The sequence below is a fragment of the Meles meles genome, chromosome 5 (genome assembly GCF_922984935.1).
Source record: "Meles meles chromosome 5, mMelMel3.1 paternal haplotype, whole genome shotgun sequence".
Taxonomy (NCBI): Eukaryota; Metazoa; Chordata; class Mammalia; order Carnivora; family Mustelidae; genus Meles; species Meles meles.
Genome location: NC_060070.1, coordinates 16,193,881 through 16,219,734, shown reverse-complemented (window position 1 = coordinate 16,219,734; position 25,854 = coordinate 16,193,881). Strand labels below are relative to the sequence as shown.

The 25,854-nt window shown below is 45.1% G+C and overlaps 1 protein-coding gene across 5 annotated transcripts in view; it reads left to right on the top strand.

Annotated features, from left to right (window-relative positions):
• PLEKHG1 (pleckstrin homology and RhoGEF domain containing G1) overlaps window positions 1–24,398 on the top strand; it is a 220,602-nt gene extending 196,204 nt beyond the window's left edge. For all 5 annotated transcript variants that reach the window (XM_046004917.1, XM_046004915.1, XM_046004914.1 and 2 more), the window contains 6 exons: window positions 5,317–5,350; window positions 7,937–8,032; window positions 9,758–9,796; window positions 11,544–11,566; window positions 13,673–15,317; window positions 20,857–24,398. In XM_046004917.1, the coding sequence (XP_045860873.1) occupies window positions 5,317–5,350; window positions 7,937–8,032; window positions 9,758–9,796; window positions 11,544–11,566; window positions 13,673–15,317; window positions 20,857–21,920 (2,901 nt within the window). In that variant the 3' untranslated portion in view covers window positions 21,921–24,398. The remainder of the gene's footprint in view (window positions 1–5,316; window positions 5,351–7,936; window positions 8,033–9,757; window positions 9,797–11,543; window positions 11,567–13,672; window positions 15,318–20,856) is intronic.
• The last annotated feature ends 1,456 nt before the right edge of the window (window positions 24,399–25,854 follow it).

The following is a 25,854-nucleotide window of genomic DNA, read 5'->3' as shown; positions in this document are numbered from 1 at the left end:
GTCCCAGAAGGCAGCCTGCCAGGAATAAATTTAACCTTCCAGATCAAGAAAATTGAGAGAGAGGATACAGATGGGATCAGCTCAACCCATCAGGTACATTAAGAAGATTCACACACAGGGAAATTGTCAAAGGTTGTTTTTTTGTTTTTTTAATATTTATTAACTTACTTTAGAGAGAGAGAGCACAAGTAGGGGCAGGGGGAGAGGGGGAGAGTCCTCCAGGAGACTCCCTGCTGAGCTTGGAGCCTGACACGGGGCTTGATCCCAGGACCCTGAGATCATGACTTGAGCCAAAACCAAGAACCAGATGCTGAACTGACTGAGCCACCCAGGTGCCCCAAAGGTTTTTGTTGTTGTTGTTGTTATATTTTGTTTTGAGGCTTGAACAAATTAAAATTAAGGAAAAGACTACAAGAAAATCTTGGGAGAACTAGTAGAATACATTTGTGAGAAGTGTTCAAAGCTCCACTAAACACCCATCGTGATCAGAGCAAGCTTAGGTTCTGTGGGGATGCTAGGGAAAGAAGATACAGACTCGGTTATGAAAGAATTTGTCGATGAAAGAGCCAGCCATATAAACAAGAAACTGTTTGCTAAAGAGGATGAATTAATAGAGGTATAAGCCAAGTATTCTGGAAGGATAAACTGTTCAATTACAGGTGAATAGGGAAAGGAAGGAAATGCCTCTTACCTACCCCAGTCTTGAAGGATGAGGAATGTTTTTATCAAGAGGAGGAAGAGGAAACCCAAGCTGAGGGAGCAGCATAAACAAAACCAGGTGCACCCTGTTCCCAGCCCACAGATGGTACCTCAGTGGAAGGGCTGGGTCCTCAGGAGACAGAGCAGGAGGTGAGGCTGGAGAGGTGGAAAGCAGTCCGGTGGGCTGCGAAGGTCTTTGGAGGCAACACACCAAGGAGTGAGACTGTCTGGGGGTAGGAAGCTACTGAAGGCTATGGAGGAAGGGGTTGGCATGATCTCCCCTGTGTTCTGAGCATGTAACTGCAGGGACAGGGTGATAAATGAGCTGAAGGAGTGACGCTGACAGGAGGAGAATCAGCAAGCCACCGTGGTGGTCTAGAAAACAGGCAAGGGGCACTTCCGGGAGCCCCAGCAACAGACGGGGAGTGGATGCAGAAGCTCTCACAGAGGAAGAGGGAACGTAAGTTGCCCACAAGGTGCATGAGGACAGAGAGAGAAATAGGAGTCAGGGATGAGTCAGGGGTTGGGCCCAGGAGACAGTGCTGAGTTCTGAGACAGGCTGCCAAGGGGAGGAACCGGTTGGGTGGGAGCAAGGAGGAGCTCGCACAGTGGCGTGTGTGGAGGCGAGTCAGTCTAGGTGGAAATTCAGGTCTTAGAAGTTGCGTATCTGGAGGCTCTCTGGACACAGACAGTCATTGAAGCCCCTAGCTTCCATAGGACGGCCCAGGAAAGTGTGCAAAGGAACGAACTCCTGGGAATCACATCTCAGTGATCCGCAAGCCGGTGGGGAGAATGAGCCAGGAAGTAGTAAGAAAACCGAAGGAGAAAGGCGTGGGGACAAAGGAAAGAAAGGATCTCAAAGAAGAAGCGGGTAGCTAGAGGCTCAAATGCCACAGACGGGACGGCACAGCCGTTCCAACAGGAGCATCCAGATTTGGTTTGGCAGCTAAGAGATCAGGGAGAGCTTGCAGGGTGTTAAAAAGACATGCGGAAATGAGAAGCGGCAGACGGAATGCAGACTTGAACAAACGCAGGAAAGATGCAAGGTGGTGGCTTGAGCAGGGGCAAGATGAGAGCGAGGCATCGTCGTAGGCGAACACCGTGGACGTGACAGTGGGCGCGGGAAGGAGAGCGAAACGATAAGCCGAGGGGTGCTCTTTGGAACCCACCCCGGGAAGCGGGGAGGGTGGGGTCAGGAGCACTGGGTAAGAGAGTATTCTGCGAAGGTGGAAACCTCCCTCCCAGAGCCAGGGGAGAAGACAGATGATTCAGGGCCGAGAAATTTGAGATGGACTCGCATGAAGATGAAGAATTTTTGATTTCCCTGGAGTTGGTGATGATGTTGTGTGTCGGGTTGGCGAGCCCGGTTGGGGGGATCCCAGGTGGGTGTGGGCGCCTGAGGGAGAGTGGCGAGGCTCCAAACACTTGCTAAAGGAAATAGACCAGTCTGTAAGGATGACTACAATCATTTGTTCATCCAAGACCCGACGGAGGGGGTCACCACAGATCGGTGTGCTGAGGTCATTCGGAAATCTGCTCAGCAGCTTAGAAACTAGTGTCAAGGAAACAGGGTACAGGGGGTGAGGCCCAGCAGAGCCACGAAAGGGGAAGCTTAGCAGCAGGGAAACGTGGGTGCCAATCGGCACAGGCATTGAGCACGAGCTCCAAGCTGAGTGGAGCATGAAGCTGACAGAGAGAACAGGCACCACTGGAGGGACCGCTGGCCTGCAGATTCCAAACACTGGCTCAGCGGGAATTGAAAGGTGGGGAGATGGAAATACAGAGGTCTGTGGTCGAAAAGAGGATTGGAGAGCTCTGGGCACTGCTAAGGTCCTGGGGCCATTCTGATTATGTTGCTGTTCTGGAGTGGAAGGAAGGGGCGATCCGAGATAAAGCAGCTGGGAGCCAAGGTGCGGGTAGAGAATGGATCGTCCTATGGATGGTGAAGCGGCCCTTGCTGGGCTGGGGGAGGAGGGACGTGGAGCAGAAGGGGGGATGGCGGTCATGAGAATCGGACCGGGGGTGGCGGGGTTGCAGAATTAGGACCAGGGACATTTCTGAGCAACGAGCGTCTGTTTTGCTCTGTGTATCTGAAGCGTGTTCTCCGGGGCTGTCTGCCTTGATTTGGCACCGGGGAAATGAGTGTGCATAGGTGTTTGTTGGAACAAAGCGTGAGTCTCATCTCATCAGGGCGTTGTGAGATGTGAGGTAAGTCAGGCGGAGAAGTGACTGCGTTTTCTTCATGGTTAGTGACCCGGCTGCTGGCCCTGTGCCCCGGACCGCCCTGAGCAATGACAGAGTGGCTTTGATAGGTCCCACCCACGGTTCACCTGTCTCCTGGGAAAATCAGAGCTGCCAAAGGATCCCCAAAGGCCATTACAAAACCAGACCGGCTTGCGTACCTGTCCTCTTTCTCCCACACAAGATCTGTGTGTTCTCACTTGATACGTTTACGTGGTTTGTACAGTCACAACAGAACTGCACTCTTTTACCCAAATTCCTGACTTTCAGAATCTAAACATTATTTCTTCCGTAGCGACGTCTTGAGCACACCTACAGTGGGCTGACCACTTTGTATTTCACCCTCAGCAAAACACCTTCTGAGGAAGGTTTTACTCTCCCCATTCTAGAAAACTCAGAACAGAAACTCAGCAATGTGTGAGTTCTCTGCTCACATTTATACAGCTCGTATGAGACTGAGCCTGAGTCAGACCCAGGTCTGTCTGGGTGCACGGAGCAAGCATGAGCCACATTCCACAGTGCTCCCAGGGGCAATGAAAATACATTTATTTAATATACTTGATCCACTGTGATGTAATAATAATTTTCTATTTTATTTAAGCAGGTTTATTACTAAGTTGAACTTTTCACTTCTTTCTTCAAGGCTTCTTCTTAGATCTTTTTCTCCAAAGCTTTCAAAATCTGTTTATTCCTAGTAAACAAAAGAAATGCCTAATGGGGAATTTTTGTAAACATCAAAAAAGCCTTACCATCTAACGAGGTTACCATGAGCTGTTGGAAATTCGTTCCTGTGACTCCCAACCTCCTTCCGGTCTTTCGATTCAGTGATGGTCCCTGGCTGACTCCTAGAGGAAAATGTGGGAATAGTACTTTTCTGAAAGTAAATGTCAAGATGGGGGGCGGGGGAAATACTAAGTCCTTCAAGTCTAAGTCTATAGATACCAGGAAACTTCTCGGAAATAAGCATTTTCTTTATCAAATACAGGATATTCACACTCACTCTGCTCTAGACTGAGAATAAAGATAAAAGTAGAGCCTTCGGCATTTCTATTTTTTTAAGATTTTACTTATTTATTTGACAGAGAGATCACAAGTAGGCAGAGAGCAGGTAAGAGAGAGAGGGGGGGAAGCAGGCTCTCCACTGAGCAGAGAGCCTGATGTGGGGCTCGATCCCAGGACCCTGAGATCATGACCTGAGCTGAAGGCAGAGGCGTAACCCACTGAGCCACCCAGGCGCCCCACCTTCTGCATTTTATATATCCACCTGGTTCTAGAAATGCACTTCACAGAAATTGAGCTCCTATCTGTGTTTGAAATTAGTTCCAACTAGAAACCTCAAATTGACTCTATGATAAAAACATCAATGTCATCAAAATCTAACCATTTGTTTTCTCAAACTTATGGTGGTTGCATCTAGGTTTGTTTTTTTTTTTAACCTCCCTCCTGTCCTTTTTTTTTTTCTTTGTAAAAATTTTTATTTATTTGACAGACAGAGATCACAAGTAGGCAGAGAGACAGGCAGAGAGAGAAGGAAGCAGGCTCCCTGCTGAGCAGAGAGCCCGATGCGGGGCTCGATCCCAGGACCCTGAGATCATGACCTGAGCTGAAGGCAGAGGCTTAACCCACTGAGCCACCCAGGTGCCCCAACTTTTTTTTTTTTAACTAAATATTACCAGTTACCCTAAACCTTTTTACTGCACTATCAGTGCAGTGTGGCAAAATACAACCAAATTATTTTTAAGGTGATTTTTCGCCCAATGTTTGTAAGTTAAGTTACAGGACACTTGAACTATGAAAATGACACAGGGGGCAAGATAGGCTACTTAAAGTAATTTTTTTTCCCCTCTTTGCATTCTTAGGCCATAGGATTCGTGTTAGGATAATTAACTTTTTATAATTCCCTAAACGTTAATATCATTGGCGGCAATAACAATGAAAAGAAGCCTTAAAGCTTTAAAGCTGCGAATTTTGGGGTGGAGGGGAGAAGAAAGCCAGAGTAGAGGATTATCTGGCCCAGTCCCTTGGTGGGCAGGTGCTAATTACATAGGGTTGAGTGCCTATCATGTGCGTCTACCAGCAACCCTGAAAGGTGGGTCCTATCTTGCCCTTTATGGCTTCCTTCCAGATGGGGGCTGTGAGCTTAGCGCCTGTGCCTCCATTGCATAGCGTCCGCTGTCCACCGGAGGGCGCTCGTCTTCTTGAAGCCCTTGAACTATGCATTAGTGCCTCAAAGAAATAATGAGTTGTTTAAAGCTTTTCATAAATCCCCTCTTCAGGTACGATGTAGAGGTAATATAGGTCTTCTGTATAATGACTGGTAATTTAAAGAAAAAACCAAAAGTAATTGCAATTAAAGCGATTCTTTCTTTCTTTCAGGCCAAGCAAGCAATACTTGAAATGGATGCCATTCGTAAGTTTCGTTCTCTTAACGCAATTTGAAATTTTGTCTCCTTGCATCTATCCTATTTTCTAGCTTAGAATTCATAAAAATGTCAGTTGTAAGAAAGGAACAGCTCTCTGTTCACTGTGGTAACAGAGTCGGCAGACAGCGTGATCTCTTCTTCACACGTTGGTTTGTTTGTATGTTGATTTCACCTGGTTAATCTGTGACTCACCTGACGGCTGGCCTCGTGTCCAAATCTCTGTATCAACTAAGAACGTAAGACCTGCCGCCAGGGTCAAGTCTCACCCTCGCTTCCACCTCCGCCAGAAATCAGGATTCCACGCAGTTCGTACCACAGCCCCTCAGAGGGAAATCTATGTTGTTTACCCGCACGAATCACGCCAACAAGATTGTTAACGGTTTCCCTGATGCAGGTTTCGAAATTACAGCAGCCCCACAAGTGTGATTGTATTTCTAGGCTTAGAAAACACGCAGGAAATAAATAGAGGTGAGGTCTGTCCTACAAAATCAAAACCTCGATCAACAGCGCTTATCACATCCTTGTTCTCTCCCAGATGAAACAGAGCAAGAAGAGAATCGGTGGCTTTAGACTTACAACTGGGTCTGACAAAAACTCTCCCCTACAGTGTTTGAAGTAATTTTTGAGGACTGTTGCCCCAGGTGCGAGCACTGATTTGTGTCCCCTCCATGCAGCTGGCAGTTAGCTCTGCAGGGGAAACAAGAAGCGTTTGTGAGGTCGAAAGATGAACACCCCCACCACGTGGCCGAGACCCCTTCCCCCATGTCATGCCCCACAGCTCCTGAGAGGTGACCCCTGCAAGAGGGCTAGGCTGGGACCCGCTGCCCTGACTTCTTGAAAAGCTCCTGTTTTATTCAGGGGAAAGCACCTTAAGGTTTTTGGTTTTGGTTTTGGGTTTTTTTTTTAATAAAAACACTCGAAAGAGAAGGCAAGGTCATGGATGAGCATGTTCGATTTAGGAGAAAAGATGGAGGAGGACGGTCTGAAGCCGTCTGCACCAAGTCCTCGTTCCCAGCCTGGGGCGGGTTCGTGGACACCAGTAAGGTTCTGTGAGCTCATAGAATGATTTTGAGCCACTAATTGGTACGATGTCCCTTTCTCCCAGCCCAAGACTAGGCCAGAGCAAGCCAGCCTGGGAAAATCCCCTCCTTTGCCCTACCTTGACTTTGGACTTGGCTGGGTATGAGCAAAGCAGGCCAGTCCATTGGGCCAAATGACCTCATTTAGGTAACTTTGCCACTGACATTGGACAAACATGTGTGGTCTTTACAATCCTCAAAACTCTCTGGAGTTTTGGACACTCTTAAAACCTTAACCCTAAAATTGTTTACCCTCAGGTTTCAATGATCAGTGAAAGGGCTCAAGTACTTTAGGATTAGACTCAATTTTCTTTTCCTTTCCTTTCTAGGCTTCATATCCAACATGGAGCCCAACAAGGGTCTTGAGGCCACAACCCTGAGATCAAGACCTGAGCTGAGATCAAGAGTCTGATGCTTAACCAGCTGAGACAATCAGGGAACCTAGACCAATTTTCTTAATCTGAACTCCGTGTACCCCTTAGATAGGTAGAAAGACATAAACTGTGAAATTAAATGAAAATCCTGGGGCGTATGGGTGGCTCAGTTAGTTAAGCATCTGCCTTCGGCTCAGGTCATGATCCCGGGATTCTGGGATCAAGTCCCACATTGTGCTCCTTGCTCGGTGAGGAGCCTGTTTCTCCCTCTTCCTCTGTCTCTCTCCCCGCCAACTCATTACTCTCTCTCTCTCTTACTCACTCTTGCTCTCTATCTCAAGCAAATAAAATAAAATAAAATAAAAATCTCTTTTCTGGTAAGAGAGCTTAAAGCATTCATCAAATGTTCAAAAGAACAATGTCTAGAAAAATATTAAGAGTCACTGAGCTGGAGGACAGCTTCCATCCGGGAGTAGTAGCTCGACATCCCCCGCCAGCAGGTGGGGCACAGATGCTTCACGAAACTGGACTAGGATGGAATTCTCCAGATGGCTCCGCCCTCCCTGACAGAGCCTTTGCTGTGGCGGGTCACCACAGCCTGTCCGGTGCCTTGTGACAAGTTCGACTCCAGCGACATTTATTTTAATAGAGTTTTCTGACCTCTGTGGCTCTGTGACCACATTTGCCTCTGTGAGGCACATTTGCCTCTGTGGCAAATGATCCTGGGTGGCAGTGGGAGGTTAATGATACCTCACATGTTTTAACTAACTTCCTACAAGGGGTAAAGACAATGGCTATGGCTCTTTCTAGAAGCTAGCGAGGGAAGAAAAGAGTACACAGAAAGAGCATCCCTGTGTGCATGCGTGTATGTGTGTGTGTAAGAGAGAGCCTGAGAGCACACACACGTGCAAGAAAGGCAGCTTACCTTGCTGACAGATTCCTGGAAGTCCCAGTGAAACCCAAAAGTCCCGTGATACCTACTCAACACCAGTTATGGGAAGGAGAGATTGTACCATGTCTGATGAAAAAGAAGAAATCCACAGAGAGCCGAAACAAATTGTTGACATCTGGGAGTCACGGAACCCCTCCTTCTTATCGGTGTGTGTGGTTATCTTTTCAGATTATCCCGGGTTCTGTTACAGTCCTGACGGGGAGACGAAAGCATTGTGTGGTTCTAAAAACGGTTCTGCTCCATATCGGCTGAGAAGAAAGTCAGGTAAATAGGGGGTTGTGATCAAAATTTAATAATCTAAGGGGACAAGTAATGAAAGATCCTTTCAGTCTGTCAGGCTTTCACTCTAAATAAAAAGTTTAGAACAAAAAGTTTCATTCTAAACTCTCTATTTTCCGCAGAATATAAAACATACCAATCAACTAATTTTGCTTTGCATAGTATCTTACCACCGGCACGTAGGTACTTAAAACGTGTTGACTACCACGGGGGGAAATTGTATCCTGTCACTGACACATACAAAAGACTCTTCAAGCCTAAACTTGTAACATGTGTTTGCTGAACCAGACTCTGTAGCATTCTCTCAGCCCTCAGATCTTTCTTTGAATTCAATCAGTATTTAGGGAGTCCCTACCTAACCCCTTGCACTGTGCTAAGGGCCAGGGATGCAAGAGGAAATAATACACATGATTCTTGCTTCCGAAGAGGTTATAGTCCCATGGGAGAGTCAAAAAGGGGGAATAAGTACCAGTCCATAACAGACTGTGGTAGAAGCTAAGTGAGCAGAAACATGGAAAGACAAAGAAGAGAGAGGGGGGCTAACTGTGTGGGAAGGAGAGAGAAGGCTTCTCAGAGCAGAAGACCCGGGATGGAGTCTGGGGGCCAAGGAGCCAGCTAGGACAGGACTAGCATGTGCAAAGGCCCTGAGACTTGGGCCAGCATATGCTAGATCAGCCCTCCAGTGGCAGTTGTGCGGCCTGGCTGAAACATGGGATGGAGGTAGAGGCAAGCAAGGTAAACGAGGAGAAGTGGCTGGAGCTGTGGGAGGTATGAGCTTGACCCTGCACACTACAGAAGGATTTTCAGCAATGAATGTTTGCCTTTTAAAAATGGAATTCTGGGGCACCTGGGTGGCTCAGTGGGTTAAAGCATCTGCCTTCAGCTCAGGTCATGATCTCAGGGCCCTGGGATCGAGCCCTGCATCGGGCTCTCTCCTTAGCAGGGAGCCTGCTTCCTCCTCTCTCTCTGCCTGCTTCTCTGCCTACTTGTGATCTGTCTGTCAAATAAATAACTAAAATCTTTAAAAAATTTTAAAAAAAATTTTTAATAAAAAGGGAATTCTGCCTTGATGTGGAAACTGAAGGAGGCTGTCCATCTAGTCTGGGGGAGAGATGATAAAGGCCTGGGTTAAGGCAGTGGGGGGAGGGGGGCATTATTGGGATCCCACAGGACTGTGATGGATGAAAACAGGAGAAATTTAGAATGACGTTCCGACAGCTAACTTTGAGCCGGTAATGTCAGTGATGACAGGGATGAGAACTTGTTTGAAGAACAGTGATGGGAGGAGACTGGTGAGTTTGAGGCATGTTGGGTTGCTTGGTCTGGGGCACATTGGGGAATTATCAGATGGACAGTTAGCATTAGAGGTCTGAGGCTTGGGAGAGGAGTGGCTGAAGGACATAAAATTGAACACTGTCACCTTATAGGTGGTGGTTAAAGCTAAGGAAATGGCTCTACTAGCTGTTGGGAGGGTAGTTTTCTGTTCTGTGACCCACACCCCTGACTGAGCAGCTTAAATCTTACCCTACAGCTTTGTCAGAGTTGATGTCTTGCCATTAAGTGTCTCTAAGAGATGGGGATTTAGGTATATTTGATTAAAAAAAATTTCTAGAGCTCAAATAATTTGCCTGTAAACTAACAATTCATTTATAATGAAAAAAACCTTGATTTGGTCTTGCAAATGATTGCGGCCTTATTTTTTTCTTCTAGAACCTTCCTCAAGGTCACATAAAGTTTTGAAGACCAGTGGTAAGTCCTAACATATCTTTTCTTTTTTCATTCTTACTGCTTTCCACTAAGTGAAACCGTACAAAAACATAAACACCAGATAAATTACACATTGACAGATTTTATTAACATCTATAATAGTACCCCATTATATAACATAAAACCAAACGATATAAAATGTCTGCAGTATAGATAACTGGCAGAAAAAGATTAACATCGCTATTATGTAAAGAAATCCCACACATCAAAGAGAAGAGAGAAAGGACTCTTAAAAGGTAGAGGGGTACCTGGTGGCTGAGACCCTTAGCATCCAGCTCTTGGTTTCTGCTTAGGTCATGGTCTCATGGTCATGGGATTGAGCCCTGCATCAGGGCCCAAGCTCAGGGTGGAGTCTGCTTCAGATTCTCTTTCTCTCTCAAATAAATAAATAAAATCTTTTAAAGAGAATAATAAAAAATAAAAGGCAGATAATATAATTGGGCAGTTCCCAAGAAAAAAACACAAACCATCAATAACACAAACCATCAATAAAATGCATAGCTTTTCTGATTACTAACATGGATGTTAGTCATCCATGTTAGTAATCAGAAAAGCTATGCATTTGAAGGAGATAAATAGAGAGGGGAAAGCTATAAGCTCCACCAAAAAATCTAGAAAAACAGGCACTCCAAAACGAATGGTGTCTAAATTTCTGCAACCTTTTGAAGCAAAATTTGGAGCATTTAAATTTAAAATCCACATCTGCCCTTGACTCAATTTCACTTTTGTAAATTTCACAGTATACACTTCTTGTATAGAAGGGTTCGCCCAGGTGTGGCTAGATCGAACTGCGTGTGTGTGTGTTCCTTGCAGCATTTGTAAGGGGACAGCCTGTAAAATGCCCATCTAGCAGGAAAGAGTTAAATAAATTGTAGTATATCTTGGATTGCTACGTGGAGCATTTTGGAATTGTCAGAAAGAATGGAGTGCCTCCTTCCCTACTGACAAGCATGTCTATGCACATTTAGCAGGAAATGTAATGCTGTATTGCACCTTTATTCCTCAAACAAAACTGTGCATTGTGGTGGGCTGGGGTCCGTGGGTATGGGAGCTGGGAAGAGGACCATCAAACTGCCAAGTATGATAACTTCCACCGGGTGGGATCTACGGAGAGGATTCAATCACTCTTTACTTTATATGCTTCCGTAACTGAACGCTGTTTAAAGGTGAGCCACGCATCATCGAGGTATCTGCAAGGATGTGGCGATATTCAGGTCCCCCAGAAACCCACCTGTACTGCTCCTTAGTACAGCACCAGGGTGACCCCCAGTGATAAATGCTGTCTGTGTCACTCAGGGAAAACCAATAAAATGTTTAAAAATTAATAGAAGCATGGTCTTGTGTTTAAGTGATTCTCGTGGCTTAGGGCCTGTATTTCAGGTAATACATATTTGTGGGGGAAGACTTTGAAACTTATTAACATATATTGGTCTGTTGCTGTCAGGGATTAAGAAAGGAACTTTACCCTCAGATGCATGTAAGGTTTTGGGGTTTTATAGGGGTTTTTTTGTTTGTTTGTTTGTTTTGTTTTGTTTTTTACATACACTGCAGGATATATAATGAGAAGAACTGGGAGGTATTTTCTGAAAATTAGGTCTAAAAGACCCAGAAACCTCTCAGGTTTTAGTTACTAACAAATTTTAAGATCCTATAAAATAGGGGTGCTTACCTATGTATGACAACTATTTTTAATCCTCAAAAATTCTTTTAAAACCCTTGTATTTTTCAGAAACAGCACAAGACATCCAAAAGGTAAGCATGATCACATTTCTTATTTTGAAATGCTTACTTAGGCCGCCCTTCTAGGTACCCTTCTATATGTCATCCCCAGCCTATATTCCAAATGTAAACAATTATTTCACATTTTGAGATGGACTTAAGTAAGGACTCAGCCTTATAACCTCCTCCCTCCCCCAGCTTCATTTCTCAGAACTAAGGCAACCATATCTTCATCCCCCTTTCCCCCAGCTCTCACCTCAAAAGCTGTAAGGTTATCTAGGGAGTAACACATGCACCCCACTTTGCCACAAGACCAAGGCTCCTGCCTCCCAAAGGTTGCCCCCTTCTCAAAGCATTAGCCTTCGGTCACAGGGATCCCCTTCTAAGAATATGGTCCTGCTGCTTGTAGGAGAAGTAGGAGCCCATGTCCATGAAACTTCACTCTATGAAGTCTGGACTTTTCTTCGTCTGATCAAAGCTAGGAGAGGGGGCATAAAAACGGTATGCTCAATTGGAAGAGGTATATCCAAATGTATCACCACTGAAGAGTCGATACTGTATCCTGACCAGAGTAAACCATGTCCAACTGTCCACTGACCAATTGTCTAAGTGAACAACTCTTGGAGAACTGATTATGGTTTCTTGTTTAATGTCCTGTATCTGTTAGCACGTGGTTATGAAACTCTCTCCCCACAATTCCACTGCGCCACTTCTTAGCACAGGGCCCAAGTAACCCCACTAATAAACTTTGTATCTCCAATATATCCAGTAAAATGTCTAAAAATCAACACTCTTACCCCAAAGTAATTTTCTTAAAATTAGAGCATGTGAATTTCTTTCAGGAGTACCTATTTTTGTTTGGAAGCTTTTGAATTTATTAGTTGGTTATTGTCCTGAAATAGAGCATGAGATTTTGATTTTTTTTTTAATTTACATTGTTTCCATTAACAAACACTGTGGAAGGTGCCCCGCTCTTCAAGGCAGCCAAAACAGGAGCACGGAGCTAAGCCCCGCTTGGTACCAGGTGGGGGGATCACTCCACTAGCCCTAAAGATGGAATCTTAGAGCTTGATGAAACTTTTGACACTAGTGATCAAGCCAGGTCTCCAAATGGGGATTAACTAAACCTCCTAAAATTAGAAGACAAGAAGTACAGAAATGTGCTTTTTTCTTAGTGGTCAAATCCCATCTCCTGTCACACTCATGAGCAATACCGAATGCGGGAAGAAGAGATGTACTAACGGTCAAAGAGTTCATAACAGGAATAAACTCTTAATAACAGCTTCACGTTTCTCCCAGAATACATATTCCAGGGCCACGCATGTGTATGTGTGTGTGTGTGTGTGCGTGTGTGTGGTTTGGTTTTCTGATTAGAAATTATCATCACTCATATTTTATTTCCTAACAGGCATCTAATTGGAAAGAAAGTAAAACGTTCATTAGCTCATTAGTGGATTGAGTTACATGTCTGCAACAAAGCCTCTCCGCCTAGAATCCCTAAACCAAGGCAATGCCAGTCAGGTGCATGGCAGGTCTGCAGGTCACAGGGAAAGCCTTAAGGTGCGCAGTCGGATTACTGACAGAGGCTTCTGGTATACCAGAAACCACAATAAAACTCCTTGCAGTCAAGCCTCAAATAGAAACCAGATACAATGGCCCTTGATACCTATATATGGTCATTTATAGAATGTTATTTACCAAGGGCACATCAGAATTATTTGAAGTATTTAAGAGTTTTCTGAATTTTGCTGATTCCCTGCATTGGGGTAAGGGATTTAGAGTCTCAGACTTGGTTTGCGTCCTAGCCTTTCTACCCACGGCGGAGAGCCTGGATTTCCTTACTGTGAAATTAGTACAATCATGTCTAAATCACAGAGCGATTACGAATGCTAAGTGTGGAGAATGTCTGCACGTGGCCCAGCCTATTTCTAAGTAAATATCAGTTCCGGTCCTTCCTGCCCCTTTTGCAAAAAATCCGAAGTACGTTTCAACTCCATTAAAATCAACACTATTTACTGATCATTTGCTTTAAGACTATTAACAGTCCAGTGGGAGAGACAAGGTGTAAAACCAGAGGAGTGTCCTATGGTATGTGTCCATGTCGCTGAAGTTCAATCAATATGTTTCTACCCACCCCAGGTTTCCAGAGAGGAAGGGTCTCCCCAGCGGACCTCAGCGGGGCCATCTCCTGCCCAGAGGAACAGCCAGCCGAGCAGTTCTGCCATTATCAGCGTGCTTCGAGGGGGAGGAGCCATCAGGAACATCTGGACGGACCACCAGATCAGACAAGCCCTGTTCCCGAGTCGTCGGTCCCCTCAGGAGAACGAGGATGACGAAGATGATTACCAGATGTTCGTGCCATCCTTCTCCTCCTCAGACCTGAACTCTGCCAGACTGTGTGACGACAGCACTTCCAGTCGCCCCTGCAGCTGGCACATGGGACAGCTCGAGCCCGCAGAGCCCGCCAGCTCTGGCCACCGGGTGGTCAGGCGGGCCAGCAGCGCTGGCGAGAGCAACACATGCGCTCCTGAAATAAGAATTAGGGACAGTGGTGGCTCTCAGTACAGTCCCCGACGGGAACGGCAGGGTGACCCTAAAACAGAAGGGCAGGACGGAATGACGCCCTTTGGGTCCTCTATAGAGCTGACCCTCGATGATATAGACCACGTCTATGACAACATAAGTTACGAGGACTTAAAACTAATGGTTGCTAAACGGGAAGAAGCTGAGGCCGCGCCCCCGACAATAGCCAGGGACCCCATTCGCCCCAAGAGCACGCCAGAGCTCGCCTTCTCCAAGACACAGCTGGGCCCTGAGAAGAGCTCTTGGCACGCGGAGAGGGATGGAGCTCTAACGGGTCGCCAAGCCCCGAACCAAAGCACACATGAACTCCAGATGGTTGAGGAGAACATCTACGACACCATAGGGCTCCCAGACCCGCCCTCCCTGGATTTCAAATGCAGCAGCCTGACACGCCCCAAGAGGAGCACCTTCCTAGGTCTGGAAGCCGACTTCGCGTGCTGTGACAGTCTGAGGCCTTTTGTGTCCCAGGATAGCCTCCAGTTCAGCGAGGACGAGACCCCTTACCCCCAGGGACCCTCCGATAACGACTACTTGAGTTTGCTCTATAACTCCTTCAGCTGCAACCTGTCTCTCGGTGATAAATCCATCTCTGACAAACTGTCTGAGGAAGTGGACGAAATCTGGAACGATCTGGAAAATTACATCAAGAAAAATGAAGTCAAAGCTAGAGACCGGCTCCTGGCAGCCTTTCCTGTCAGCCAAGAGGACGTGCCGGACAGGCTGCACTCCGAGAGCACCCCCGAGCTGGGGAGAGAGGCCACGCGCTCCGCGTCTACCTTCTCGCTTCCTGAGGGCCACGCTTTCCTCACGCCACTGAGAGACAAGCCTGGCAGAGCTGGCCGGACCAACTGCCCGTTTGAAGAGGACCTGATTGCTAAAGAAGGCTCCTTGATGAGCCTAAACCGGCTGTCTCTGGCCAGTGAAACAGCTGCCCTGGAAAACCCTTACGACTTGGCCAACAGCAGTCTCTCCCAAACAGACTTGGAAAACCCTGCCCCTGGAATGGATGCCACAGATAAGACGAAAAGCAGGGTTTTTCTGATGGCCAGGCAGTATAGTCAGAAGATCAAGAAGGCAAACCAGCTTTTAAAAGTGAGAAGCCCAGAGCTGGAGCAGCCACTGGCCAGCCAGCTGCCTAAGTCCTCAGACAAAGACCTGGCGGCCATCTTGGAAGAAAAGAAGCAAGGGGGTCCCGCCATCGGTACGTTCCTTCACACTGCTCTCCCTCCTTGAAAGTAGGATGTGAGGAAAGCTTTCAGGTTCTAAAAGTCCTTGAGACGGTGAGAACGTTGCCACCCAGACACTCACGCGCTCCAACTGAGACCACAGCCTCACTCACAAGCACCGACGAGGCCCTTCCTAATTCTTTTCCTACTTTAGCCCACAGAGTCACTCAGGTTGGAGCAAGATTCGGTCTGGGAGGGTTTTGTTGTTTGTGTAACATTGTCATTACCAGATGTGACGGTTTAAGGAATTTTCTCTAATCTGAAGTGTGAAAAATAGCGATCCGTTGAACTTGTGGCAGACAGAGCTTTTTTTTCCCATGTGTGTTGCTGTGTTGGGAGGAGTCGTGGCTCGTGTCAGCTTTGAAGATTTGGAAGCACATGGAATAGGGTTGCTCCAGAATCCCAGCCAACATGCCCCAACTCATTCTAACAGAGGAAAAGGAGTCTTTTCCCACTTTCTAAAAGCTGGTCATGCTCTATCCTTAGGTGTTTCCTCACATATTTCTCTTAGCAGTTGACTTTTTGTTTAATAGTTGTCGTAAAATAGCCGGTGTCGTGCACAACAGCCTTGGTCTTCTCAGGGAGCTTCCAAAAAGTGTGATTCTTTCGGTCGAGCCACCTTTTGTGGGGCAGAAAACTGGGATCTCAGGTATGATATTGGTATGATTAGGGCTAAGGATTTGACCTCCTTCTCTGTTATAAAGAAGTGCAGAGACAAAACCTGACACTAAGACCCCAATCTCAGTCGAAGAACCTGGGTACGAGTGAGGATTGTCATGGGGAGAAGAAACCCCAGGGTCCTGGCTCTCCCCTCAGGAGCTTTTCACCTCTAGACCCAGAGAAATTTCTGGGGTTAGGCCCGGGAATCTGCAATTTAAAACAATGTAGCCTTTTGACACTATTTTAAGAATCCCTGGCCTACATTTTCTCACAGAGGACCACCTTGGTATCAGAGGAGAGGAGACCTTTCTCCAGTTAAAAGTAAAACCCAGATGATCAATATCAAGGCACACTGAGACAGGTAGCAGGATGGTGACATGGCTCATGGGGCCAGATTGATGCCACTAACCCCCTTCCTTTGAGACTGATGTCTTGATCTCTGCAAAAAACAGAGAATAAGAAGGGGATACCCAAATCCTAAAAGAAGCCACACATTAAAAGTTACATGACAAGAATCTAGAAGGAATTTTTTTAAGTTTGAAAGTGTTTAAGAATTGTCTAAAGCTTTACTCTTTTTCTAGAGCTACACCTGGAGTAAAATTTCCTATCAAATAGGGAAGGTAAGCACCGGAATTGGCTACCTGAAGGATTTTACTCTCTCTCTCTCTTGAGTTCTTCTTTTTAAATAAAGGTGAAAAGTGAATTTTGTATGAATATAAGAGACCAGATGGCATATATTTTTCTCCTTGCAAGAATTTGCCAGAATTAATTCATGTCCCTTTTCCAGCACCAAGGCTGCTAAGGTGGTTTGTTATTACCCATGGAAAAAGTGACTGAGTTCCACCTGTAAAGGAGTATTTGGGAGCATAGATGGCATGGGAGGCAGTGGCATGTGGCCCATGCCTCCACTCACTGAACCTGGGCTGAGAGAGAATAGAACAGGGTTTCTGATGGTAATGGATTATGCCAGCAGACTGTTGTTTCAAGGGTGATAATCCCCTAAGCCTGGCTGTTTTGAATTTGGACCATCCATTAAAATGCAGAACTCAAACCTCCAATGCTGAATCATTAGGGCTTATAACTACCTTGAATAGTCTTCTTTTTTTACCCACCTTTTAAGTAATGGTAGCTGTCCCTTTGGGGTTTTCTTTTGCTTCTTTTTACCTTTGGTTTGTTCTCCTTTTGGTGTTGCGTACCGATGTCTTCTTGGGATCCCATGGGATCTTTTCTCAGCTCTGCGTCTCGGTCCTTTCTTGACATGGTGGGCTACTACCGACGTTCTCCCCAACCAAGAGGAGGAGATCTCTCCAAAGTCATCTTCTGAGAGTGGGGTCTCCCCCCGCTATCTGGCAGGAGCACGTCCCTAGGGCCTGCCATCTCTCGGACCCGAGGAATCTTCCATCTGGGTGGATCGAGACCACATCCTGTGCCCATTAGGCTTTCAATCAGTTGACGTGATGACTCCTTTTCTCTCTCTTGTTTATCTGGGAACAGGACGTCGTAATCGAACGGACCGATTCTCCAGACTTCTTCGTATGGGCCTTGCTACTTTGCCAGGAGCTTGCTCTCGGTGTTGTACGGAAGGAGGAACGCCCTATTCACCTGCTGAAACTCTCGAGCACCTTTATTGAACTCTCTGGCGGGGGTTTACAGGCCCCGGGTCAGATTTCTGCCTCTAAACCACCCGTCCAGGTCTAGTCACTCCCACGGTCCAGAGCCTGCTGTAGTATGCCAACATTCTTGTTCAGTCAGACCTCCCTCCTCATAGTCTTCGAGGCCAGTGAGGCCTTTGGGTTCCCTTTTTTGGTGATGTTTTACGGGGAGGGGGGGAAACTCCATACAGGCTTGAGGGATTTTCCTTTTTGTGTAGCGAAGGCAAAATCACATTTTATGCTTTGGTCTACATTTCAAGCAGCATCAGAACTTTGATTTTAATCCTCTGTCTTGAAAACAGTTTATCTCATACTTTTCTCAGCAAGGATCACTTTTAGTTTTATCTGGAATCCTAAGAATGCCACACTTTTAAAGTTCCAAAAGAGAAATAAACCAGAGACAGCCCTGAGGTTGTCCTGTAATGAGAATATATGTATTCAATAAAGGGTATGGATGCCAGAACTGGGATGATGGGGAACTTTGATCTACCTGACTAATTCTAAGTTTTTTAGACTGGAGATGTCCTCTTGGGCTGGCTAATTCCCACCCATCTGGTTAAAGACAGCTAATGACAGCTGTTGCTTTGGAACCATTCTCTTGTTCATGTTGCCATCAAACAAGTTATGCCAAGCTGAGACAAAAAAAAATCTCTAAAACTTAGATAGACACTGTCATTATCTACCCGTGAGATACTTTTTATTCCAAATTAATAAGTGGCCAACTTTTTATTATCCAAAGATAAACTGCGCCCATTACACGTTATCTATGGGAAGCATTTTAATCAAAGGCTGCTTTCCTGCTTCCTCTTCTTTTCTGCCATGGCCCTGATTCTCTAGGCTGCCTGTCATTCTCTGCGATATGGTCTTACAGAAAGCACATCCATTTTTAACACGATGCTTAAAAGAAGGAAGTCCAAAAATATCTCAATAAGTAGTTCTCGAGACCAATTCACATCTAGAATTATGCTTGGTGCTCTGTATGGATTGTTCTCCCAAGAGTAAACGTAGACTAGTGGGAGTGATAAACTAGTCCGTGTCACCAAACGAGCGATACGAGATTGTGTGCGTGTTTGCATGCCTGCCTGTGATCGTGTGTGCAGCCAAGAGCTAAATGTTATGGTGCACACTAAGTCCAGAAGACTTCAGAGAAGTGGGTTAGAAAATGAGTCATGGAAAGGGAAGGGCTTAGAGAAGGTCTTGAGCGGCTAATAGGATTTGATTAAGCAAAGGAAGAAGAAGGGTGTGATTAGGAAGAAAGAGGCGTGGGAAATACTGTGGCTATTTTGAGTCATGCATGGTTTCAGATCATCTGGGCTATTGTCTGAAGTCAAAAGCTGATTGTTCATACACAACTCTGTGGTTTAAACTTTGGTACTGAAAGAGTTGAACCAAATGTTTCAATCAGCTCTCATGGCTTTCCCAAAAATTGCCATCTTATTGGAACCTTGTGAAAATTTAGGGATTTCCTGACTTAGTTGTGGGATCGCATGGGGCCATCATGTAGATGAGAATGGTCTGGGCAGGGCTAGATGATGTTCAGGTGCGACTTCTACCCGTGACTCTGTCTCAAGGTCCAGCTGCCTTTTTCTGGGCTTCGTACCTAATGGAGCAGTATAGGCTTCAGAATGGCTAACACAGACACTTTGGTGCTCATGTAGACTTTCAGTCTCGTAAGGGGTTGCCAAACTTAATTGGTATTGAGAGTTTTTACTATGCCAGTCAAGGAACAATAGCTCAAGTTCTTGTTACTAGAAATTCTGAATTAATATTCTCTGTGCTTCCAAGGAGTTTGGACTTGGGATCCTGAAGGATCTGAATGTAGGCTCTATGAGAAGTTAAACAGATGATTTTACCCTGATTTGGGGGATTTGGGAGGCAAACAGTCTGAGAAGGTTGCAATTAAATGCACACAGAATAACAGCGCTTGTCATCTGTCCTCATAGAAGATAAGAGTCAAAAAAAAAAAAAGTCAAAAAAAAGTCAAAAAAAAAAAAAGAAGATAAGAGTCAAAAGAAATGGCAGAAACCCAACTAAATTTTTTATTTAAATTCAAGGAATAATTTACTAACCGTAGGTTGCTAAAAATATAAATAGCTTAAGAAGAAAGTGCTATCACTTGCTGGTCATCATGTATGGCAGAGCTCCCCTTTGTGGAGACTATGTAGACGTGGTCTGGGCAATTTATAGGATGCATGGAATTCTTTGGTTCTAGGGCAGTTGTGTGGATACCTGGATTGGGGTGATGGTGGTGGGGGTGGGGAGGGGACAGTTCTTGAAATAGACATCTCTGGGCTCTGTCTCTTACGTCACTCCAGGCCCAAGAGAACATTCTATCCATAGCAAGGTTCTGTTAAGGTCTTTAGAAATGTCTGTGTACTCCGAAGTGGAGCAGAAGGGAGACTGACCTCATAGCTGAGTCTGAAGGGCAGTAGCTTTCATGGACATAACAGTCAAATCCTGTTCTGGACAAATACTAGAGAGCATTACACTCTCAATTATACACACAGATGATTCATTCTCAATACCTTGGGGGCCTAGACCTCAGTGCCTGGCTTCTTGGGGATAGGAAAGTAGACGTGGCTCAGTCAACAACATGGTTCTGAAATCCTGGAAGGGAGGGCCTCCTGTAGACTCTGGTTTCCCAGACAGTGGCACTGGATGGAATTACAGGAAAAGCCACCAGGAGCAGACTCTTCTGGCAGTCCTTGTCTGAGAGCATTTAAGACTAGTGAGAAGCCAGGGGCAGCTACTGCTGGGTGGATTGTGTCCTCTTCCTTTCACTGCTGACTACTTGAGTTATTTGTCATTGGCCAGGGTTTAAGTACTGACCTTCTTGTTTTTATGATGCCTGCTTTTTTAGCACTGACACAGTTTCATGCTTATAAAGAACACTAGGAATTTTCATTACAAATAGCGAACATTTGCAGACCTAAAATAAAAATAAACCAGAATTCAATCAGATTAAATGAACCTGTAGGGGACCTTTTTTTTTTTTTACATTTTTTATGTTTTATTAAACTATGGATTATTTTATTGAGTTCGCATTGCCTAGTAGTCAGTGATGACTCATCCTCAAACGTAAAGGTCCTATGTATTTATATTTTTAAAATCGATCCGTTAGGATGTTGAATTTTTTTTTTTTTTCATCTTTGCATGTGGAGCTAGTCCTCTGTTTGTTTATTGATCTGTATTTGCCTTCCAGGTGCCAGGATTGCTGAGTACTCCCAACTGTACGACCAGATCGTGTTCAGAGAGACTCCCTCCAAGACTCAGAAGGATGGCTGGGCCAGCTCTCCAGAACCTCGCAACCTCAGGTCCCCATCACCCTCCCAGGCCCAACAGAGCAGCGAGGACTGGCTTCTGCATTCCACCTACAGTAACGGAGAATTAGTGGATTTCTGTCCCCGGCCGGAGCCAGACTTGAAGTCGAAACATCCCACTCTAGAGACCAATACAAAAAGCATCCCGAGACAGCTGTCCACGGCTTGTTCTGTGCCTTCCCTTCAGTCCTCCGACCCTCTGCTGGGCTCCGTGCAGAGACACAGCGTGATCGTCAGTCAGCCCAACAAAGAGCACTCTCTCCAGGGCTACCTTTACAACTCTTTGGGTCGGACAGGCCTCAGTGGTAAATGTCAGCCTTATAGCCGGTCCCAGTCCTCTTCCTCTCTCCTGATAAACAAGTCGGTGGACTCCATCAACTACCCCGGGGAGGGGGGAAAGAAACAGCTGCTGTCTCTACACAAAAGTTCGAGGTGTGAGAGTCACCAGGATGTGCGGCCCGGCCTGGCTGACTCCTGTCAGCAGGGCACTGAAAAACGCTCCGATCTCACGCTCCGAGACTCCCAGAAGGTTCTGGTAGTAAATAGAAGTTTACCCTTCAGTGCCCAAAGAGCGACCCAGAACTATTTCTCCAATTTCAAAGAGACTGAAGGCGACGAAGACGACTACGTGGAAATCAAGTCAGAAGAAGACGAGTCGGAGGCAGAGCTCTCCCAGGGCCGGAGGAAGACGCCTGACCCACGGATTGTGGAGGCTGACTTTTCGGAGGGCGCCTGCAGCAACAACATCTCTTACTCCTTGAACAGTCCATGCTCTCCAAAAAAGCCAGTAAGCGACAAGCTGGGGATGTCCCCCTATCTGGCACCCTACAGCGACCCGGACAAACTGAGTGACTATCTCTGGAGGGGACCGTCTCCCAACCAGCAAAACATCGTCCAGTCGCTGAGGGAAAAATTTCAGTGTCTCAGTTCAAGCAGCTTTGCCTGAGGCTCTTTGGAGAGGTCACCCGAGTCCATGTCACGGGGGGCTCGTGAAGGACAGGTCCCAGGAGGTGTTTTCTATGTCCCAGATTAAAACAATTTTATAATGCCGAGGAGTGTCAACCATGCTTTCTTCCATGGCACAACTTTTAGAAACGGCTGCCAAGGCAGCTGGGGTTGTACTGTCCGACCAGCGTCAGCCTCTCACGGGGTGTCTTCCTGACGCTGACTGTCTTCATGTTTCATGTAAGTCAATCTTACTTGAAAATTTTTAGGCTTTTTTTTTTTTTTTTAACATGGTGGCCATGATAGTTTCTCCTGTGTCCTGGCAAGAGTGCCCAGAGCCTAAGAAAGGCAGCAGTCCTCTCCTCTCCAGAAGCCACGAGTAGTCGGATTCTAGGACCCAAAGGCAGCAAGGAGGCCTTTCCACATTGTTTGAAAGAGGAAGGGAAACTAAAGCTGTTCAAAGGACTATGCTCATTACACCTGCCATTTTGGTTCCATTCGGGACAAGACCCTAGAATCACGTAAGCTCGAGATCTCTAGCTGGAGTGTAAGTGCACACTGCCCGTCTCACTCTGCGTGGGTTGCTCCTACATCTGTCCACTGTATCGTAGAAATCGGGTAGCTCTGCGACCTTTGAGGGAGCAAGACCGATTCTCTAGAAGCAAAGATCCTTACCTGTATTCCTGGACACATTCCGGAGAATGTACTGCTTGTTGTGTTTAGTTTTGATGGCTGGAGTCGAAGGAACGATCTCCTCCAGTGCTCAAAGGAAACTATGACCAAGAAAATGCAAATGGACTTGACTGTTAGAAAGCATGGGGACAACTTGCTGATGTCCTCCTGTGAATGCGGAAGGCAGGGGTGCAAATAGGAGCTCTCTGTGCAGTATTTTGGTGCGTATCTCTAACCAACACAGAGTAAACTATGAGCTAAACTAAAACACTTTAGGGCCACCCCTTGCAGAGCAGTTTTTCATGTGTACTTTCCTGAGTTCTGTACCTCAGACCAATGACCTGATCCCAGCCTTGAGGATTTCGTTGGCTGTGATGAAATTTATTTGCTAAACTCAACATAACATGGGGGCCTTTTCTCATTGTTTTGAGGCACATAAAAGAACTGGATCTTTGGCTACTAAGCTCTGACTAATATCATCTTTGATGTTGTCATTACGGTCTTCAAACAACAGTCCGTTGTGATAATCAGGGACCAATCTAAGGATTTATGGAAGGGAACAGAAAATCAAAAGCAAGGCCTTATGAGTAAAAAGCAAAAATCAAAGAAGCAAAAAAGAAAAGTGAAGGCCGATCTGTTGCGATTTCATAAAAATGTTCTGTTTTATGGAAGACTCCAGTCAATCCAACAAGGATGTTTTCTCAAACGAGAATGTTGTATTCTCCTTTCAAGCAATTTTACATTCTAGAACCCCTTCCCCAGCGGGTTCAGTTTTCATTGATATCAAGGGGATCTGGGCTTTCTATTTAAAGGGAATCTCTGATACTGATTTCAATCGGTGACCTCTAACCATAATTCTTTTCCTCTTCTTAAGTCCCGTGCCTCTCTTTCTTAACCATGAAACATCAGATGTGGCCATCCTTATTTTATAAACAGGTACTTCTGGCACTCGTTTTTTCCTTTTAAATAACAAAAAGAACCCCAGTTTCTGCTTCTCTATACACTTCCTTCTTCTAGCAGCTTATAAAACCAAGTCCATGTTGAATGGCATGGTTCTAGAAACAGTCCTGCTTTCACTGCCTTTCTTTAAACTCAGTACAAGTTTCCAAGAGTAAGAGTATCAGAAAAGACAAGCCCCGTAGGGAAAGTATGTTCTTAGACTTCAAGAGGTCGTTGCAGGTGGGTTTGCAAAACAAAGTTACCTGATTCTTCTTGTCCTGAGAATGGAATTTCCTATTTTTGCCTTTTAGTTTGTATGAGCCCCAATTCTATATTATCCATGTATTACGGTGGTGTCTTACTCTCAGACATTATTAATTCATCACACCAGTGTCTCATTACACGGCTTCCATGTTACCTACAGGAGTATTCTCTGCTGCACGAAGGTGGATATCTTGCTGTATAAAATATCTGTGTGGTTGTCTTTATGTTCTAGGACAAGTCTTTAGCTTCATAGACCACTTCTGTCAACCAGGATGCAGATTTTGAGAGCTGTGTGTATATGTATAATCATGTTTGTATTTTTCCTCAAAGTTACCAGTTAAATGCTTCTGTTTCAGATAGTTTCATTTGGAGGTGGGGTAAGATTGTATATAATTGGGGAGGGGGAGTTATATGTACTTAAAAGTATGCCAAGTTCTTAGGGCTCTGTACTGAAGGTTCAAATTTTTTTTTTAAAGTTCACTTTTCACCTACTCTTTGTGCAAAAAAAAATGCATCTAGGAAAAGATAGTTTAAATATTGTATATAAGATAATGAAAGTTAGTAATGCTCATTATTTAATAAAGTTTGTAAAGTGCAAAGTAAATTACAGTGTGAATTATTGTGTTTGTTCTAGGAATGTCAAGATTTCTCCAGACTACATTGTGTTGTAACTCTGTCTTGTCTTATGAGCCAGGCAGACAATGGTTCAGGGTTAATGACGACACACCATGTTTCAGTGACAGCATATTTTCCGTGTCTTTGGATTACCTTTAAAACACTGAATGCAATGTCTGGGATGGTATGTGTTTTCTTGATAGGTGGCTAAGTTAGAGCAATCACTAGATTATCCTTTTTTTTTACTTTGTAGTAACAGAAGACATATTTTTAAATAATTCATTATTGAATCAAAAAAAATTAAAACTTTGGGAGCACAAAGTCAGATTTTTTTTGGTGTGAAACTCCATGTTCTAAATTTTTTTGACAAAAATTGTACAGAGAACAGAAGCATGTTAATATAAATTGGTAATTATAGACCATGTCTTAAGCAATTCTATTTCCAAATATAAGCATAATATCCTGCCCCAATATAGCAAAAATATATATTGCCTAACTTTCTTTATACAGAAGAAAATAAATTTTCCTTGAGAGTGTTTGAACACGGAGAATTCCTGCACCTCACACTGAGGATCCATCAGATTTATTTTAACTTTTCCGCCCTGAGATCGGAAGTAGGTGGGGTTTCTGTAAGTTGTGAAAGGTCAATTTTTTTTTTTTAAGATTTTACTTATTTGATAGAGTGAGCAAAAGAGCACAAGCAAGGGGAGTGACAGTGGGAGAGGGAGAAGCAGGCTCCTTGCTCAGCAGGGAGCCACGAGGGGCTGGATCCACAGAGCCAGAGGCGGACGATTAATCACCCGAGCCACCCAGATGCCCCTTGCAACGTCAATTTAGAGAAGCAAATGAGAGTAGGAAAACCATGCCCTGTGTAAATTTCGTATAAAAATCCTTAGGGTAAAGGCAGAAAAATATTAAAATTCAGGCTTGTAATGAACTGTAAATACAGCTGTTAAACATGAATATTTATTAACATTTGTAAAGTTCTCTTCTGTTAAAAAGAATTTTCTTAATCTCTGTTTTGAAGAACAAACGTTAAGACTTTAAGATCTCTTCCAGAAGCCTGGGTGGCTCAGGCAGTTGAGGGTCTGACTCTTGATTTTTGGCTCAGGTCATGATCTCAGGGTGAGATCTAGCCTCCTTGGGCTCTGCCCTCAGGGCAGAATCCGCTTGGGATTCTCTCTCTCTCTCTTCCCTCTGCCTCTCCCCACCCCAAAGTAATAAATAAATCTTTAAAAAAAAAAAAAAAAAAAAAAAAAGAGCTGTCCCATCCTCGCTACATTCCATCATTTCCACTATCTGGACAGTGGTAACTGCACTCAGCTGTATCAGCCAAAAAGGGATTGCACCAAAAGAAGCCGCTTCAACCTTTTTGCTAATTTACGTATGTCTTTAACATAAACCTTTTCCTATGCTTTTTCTTAAGCATGCTTTTTCAATGTTTT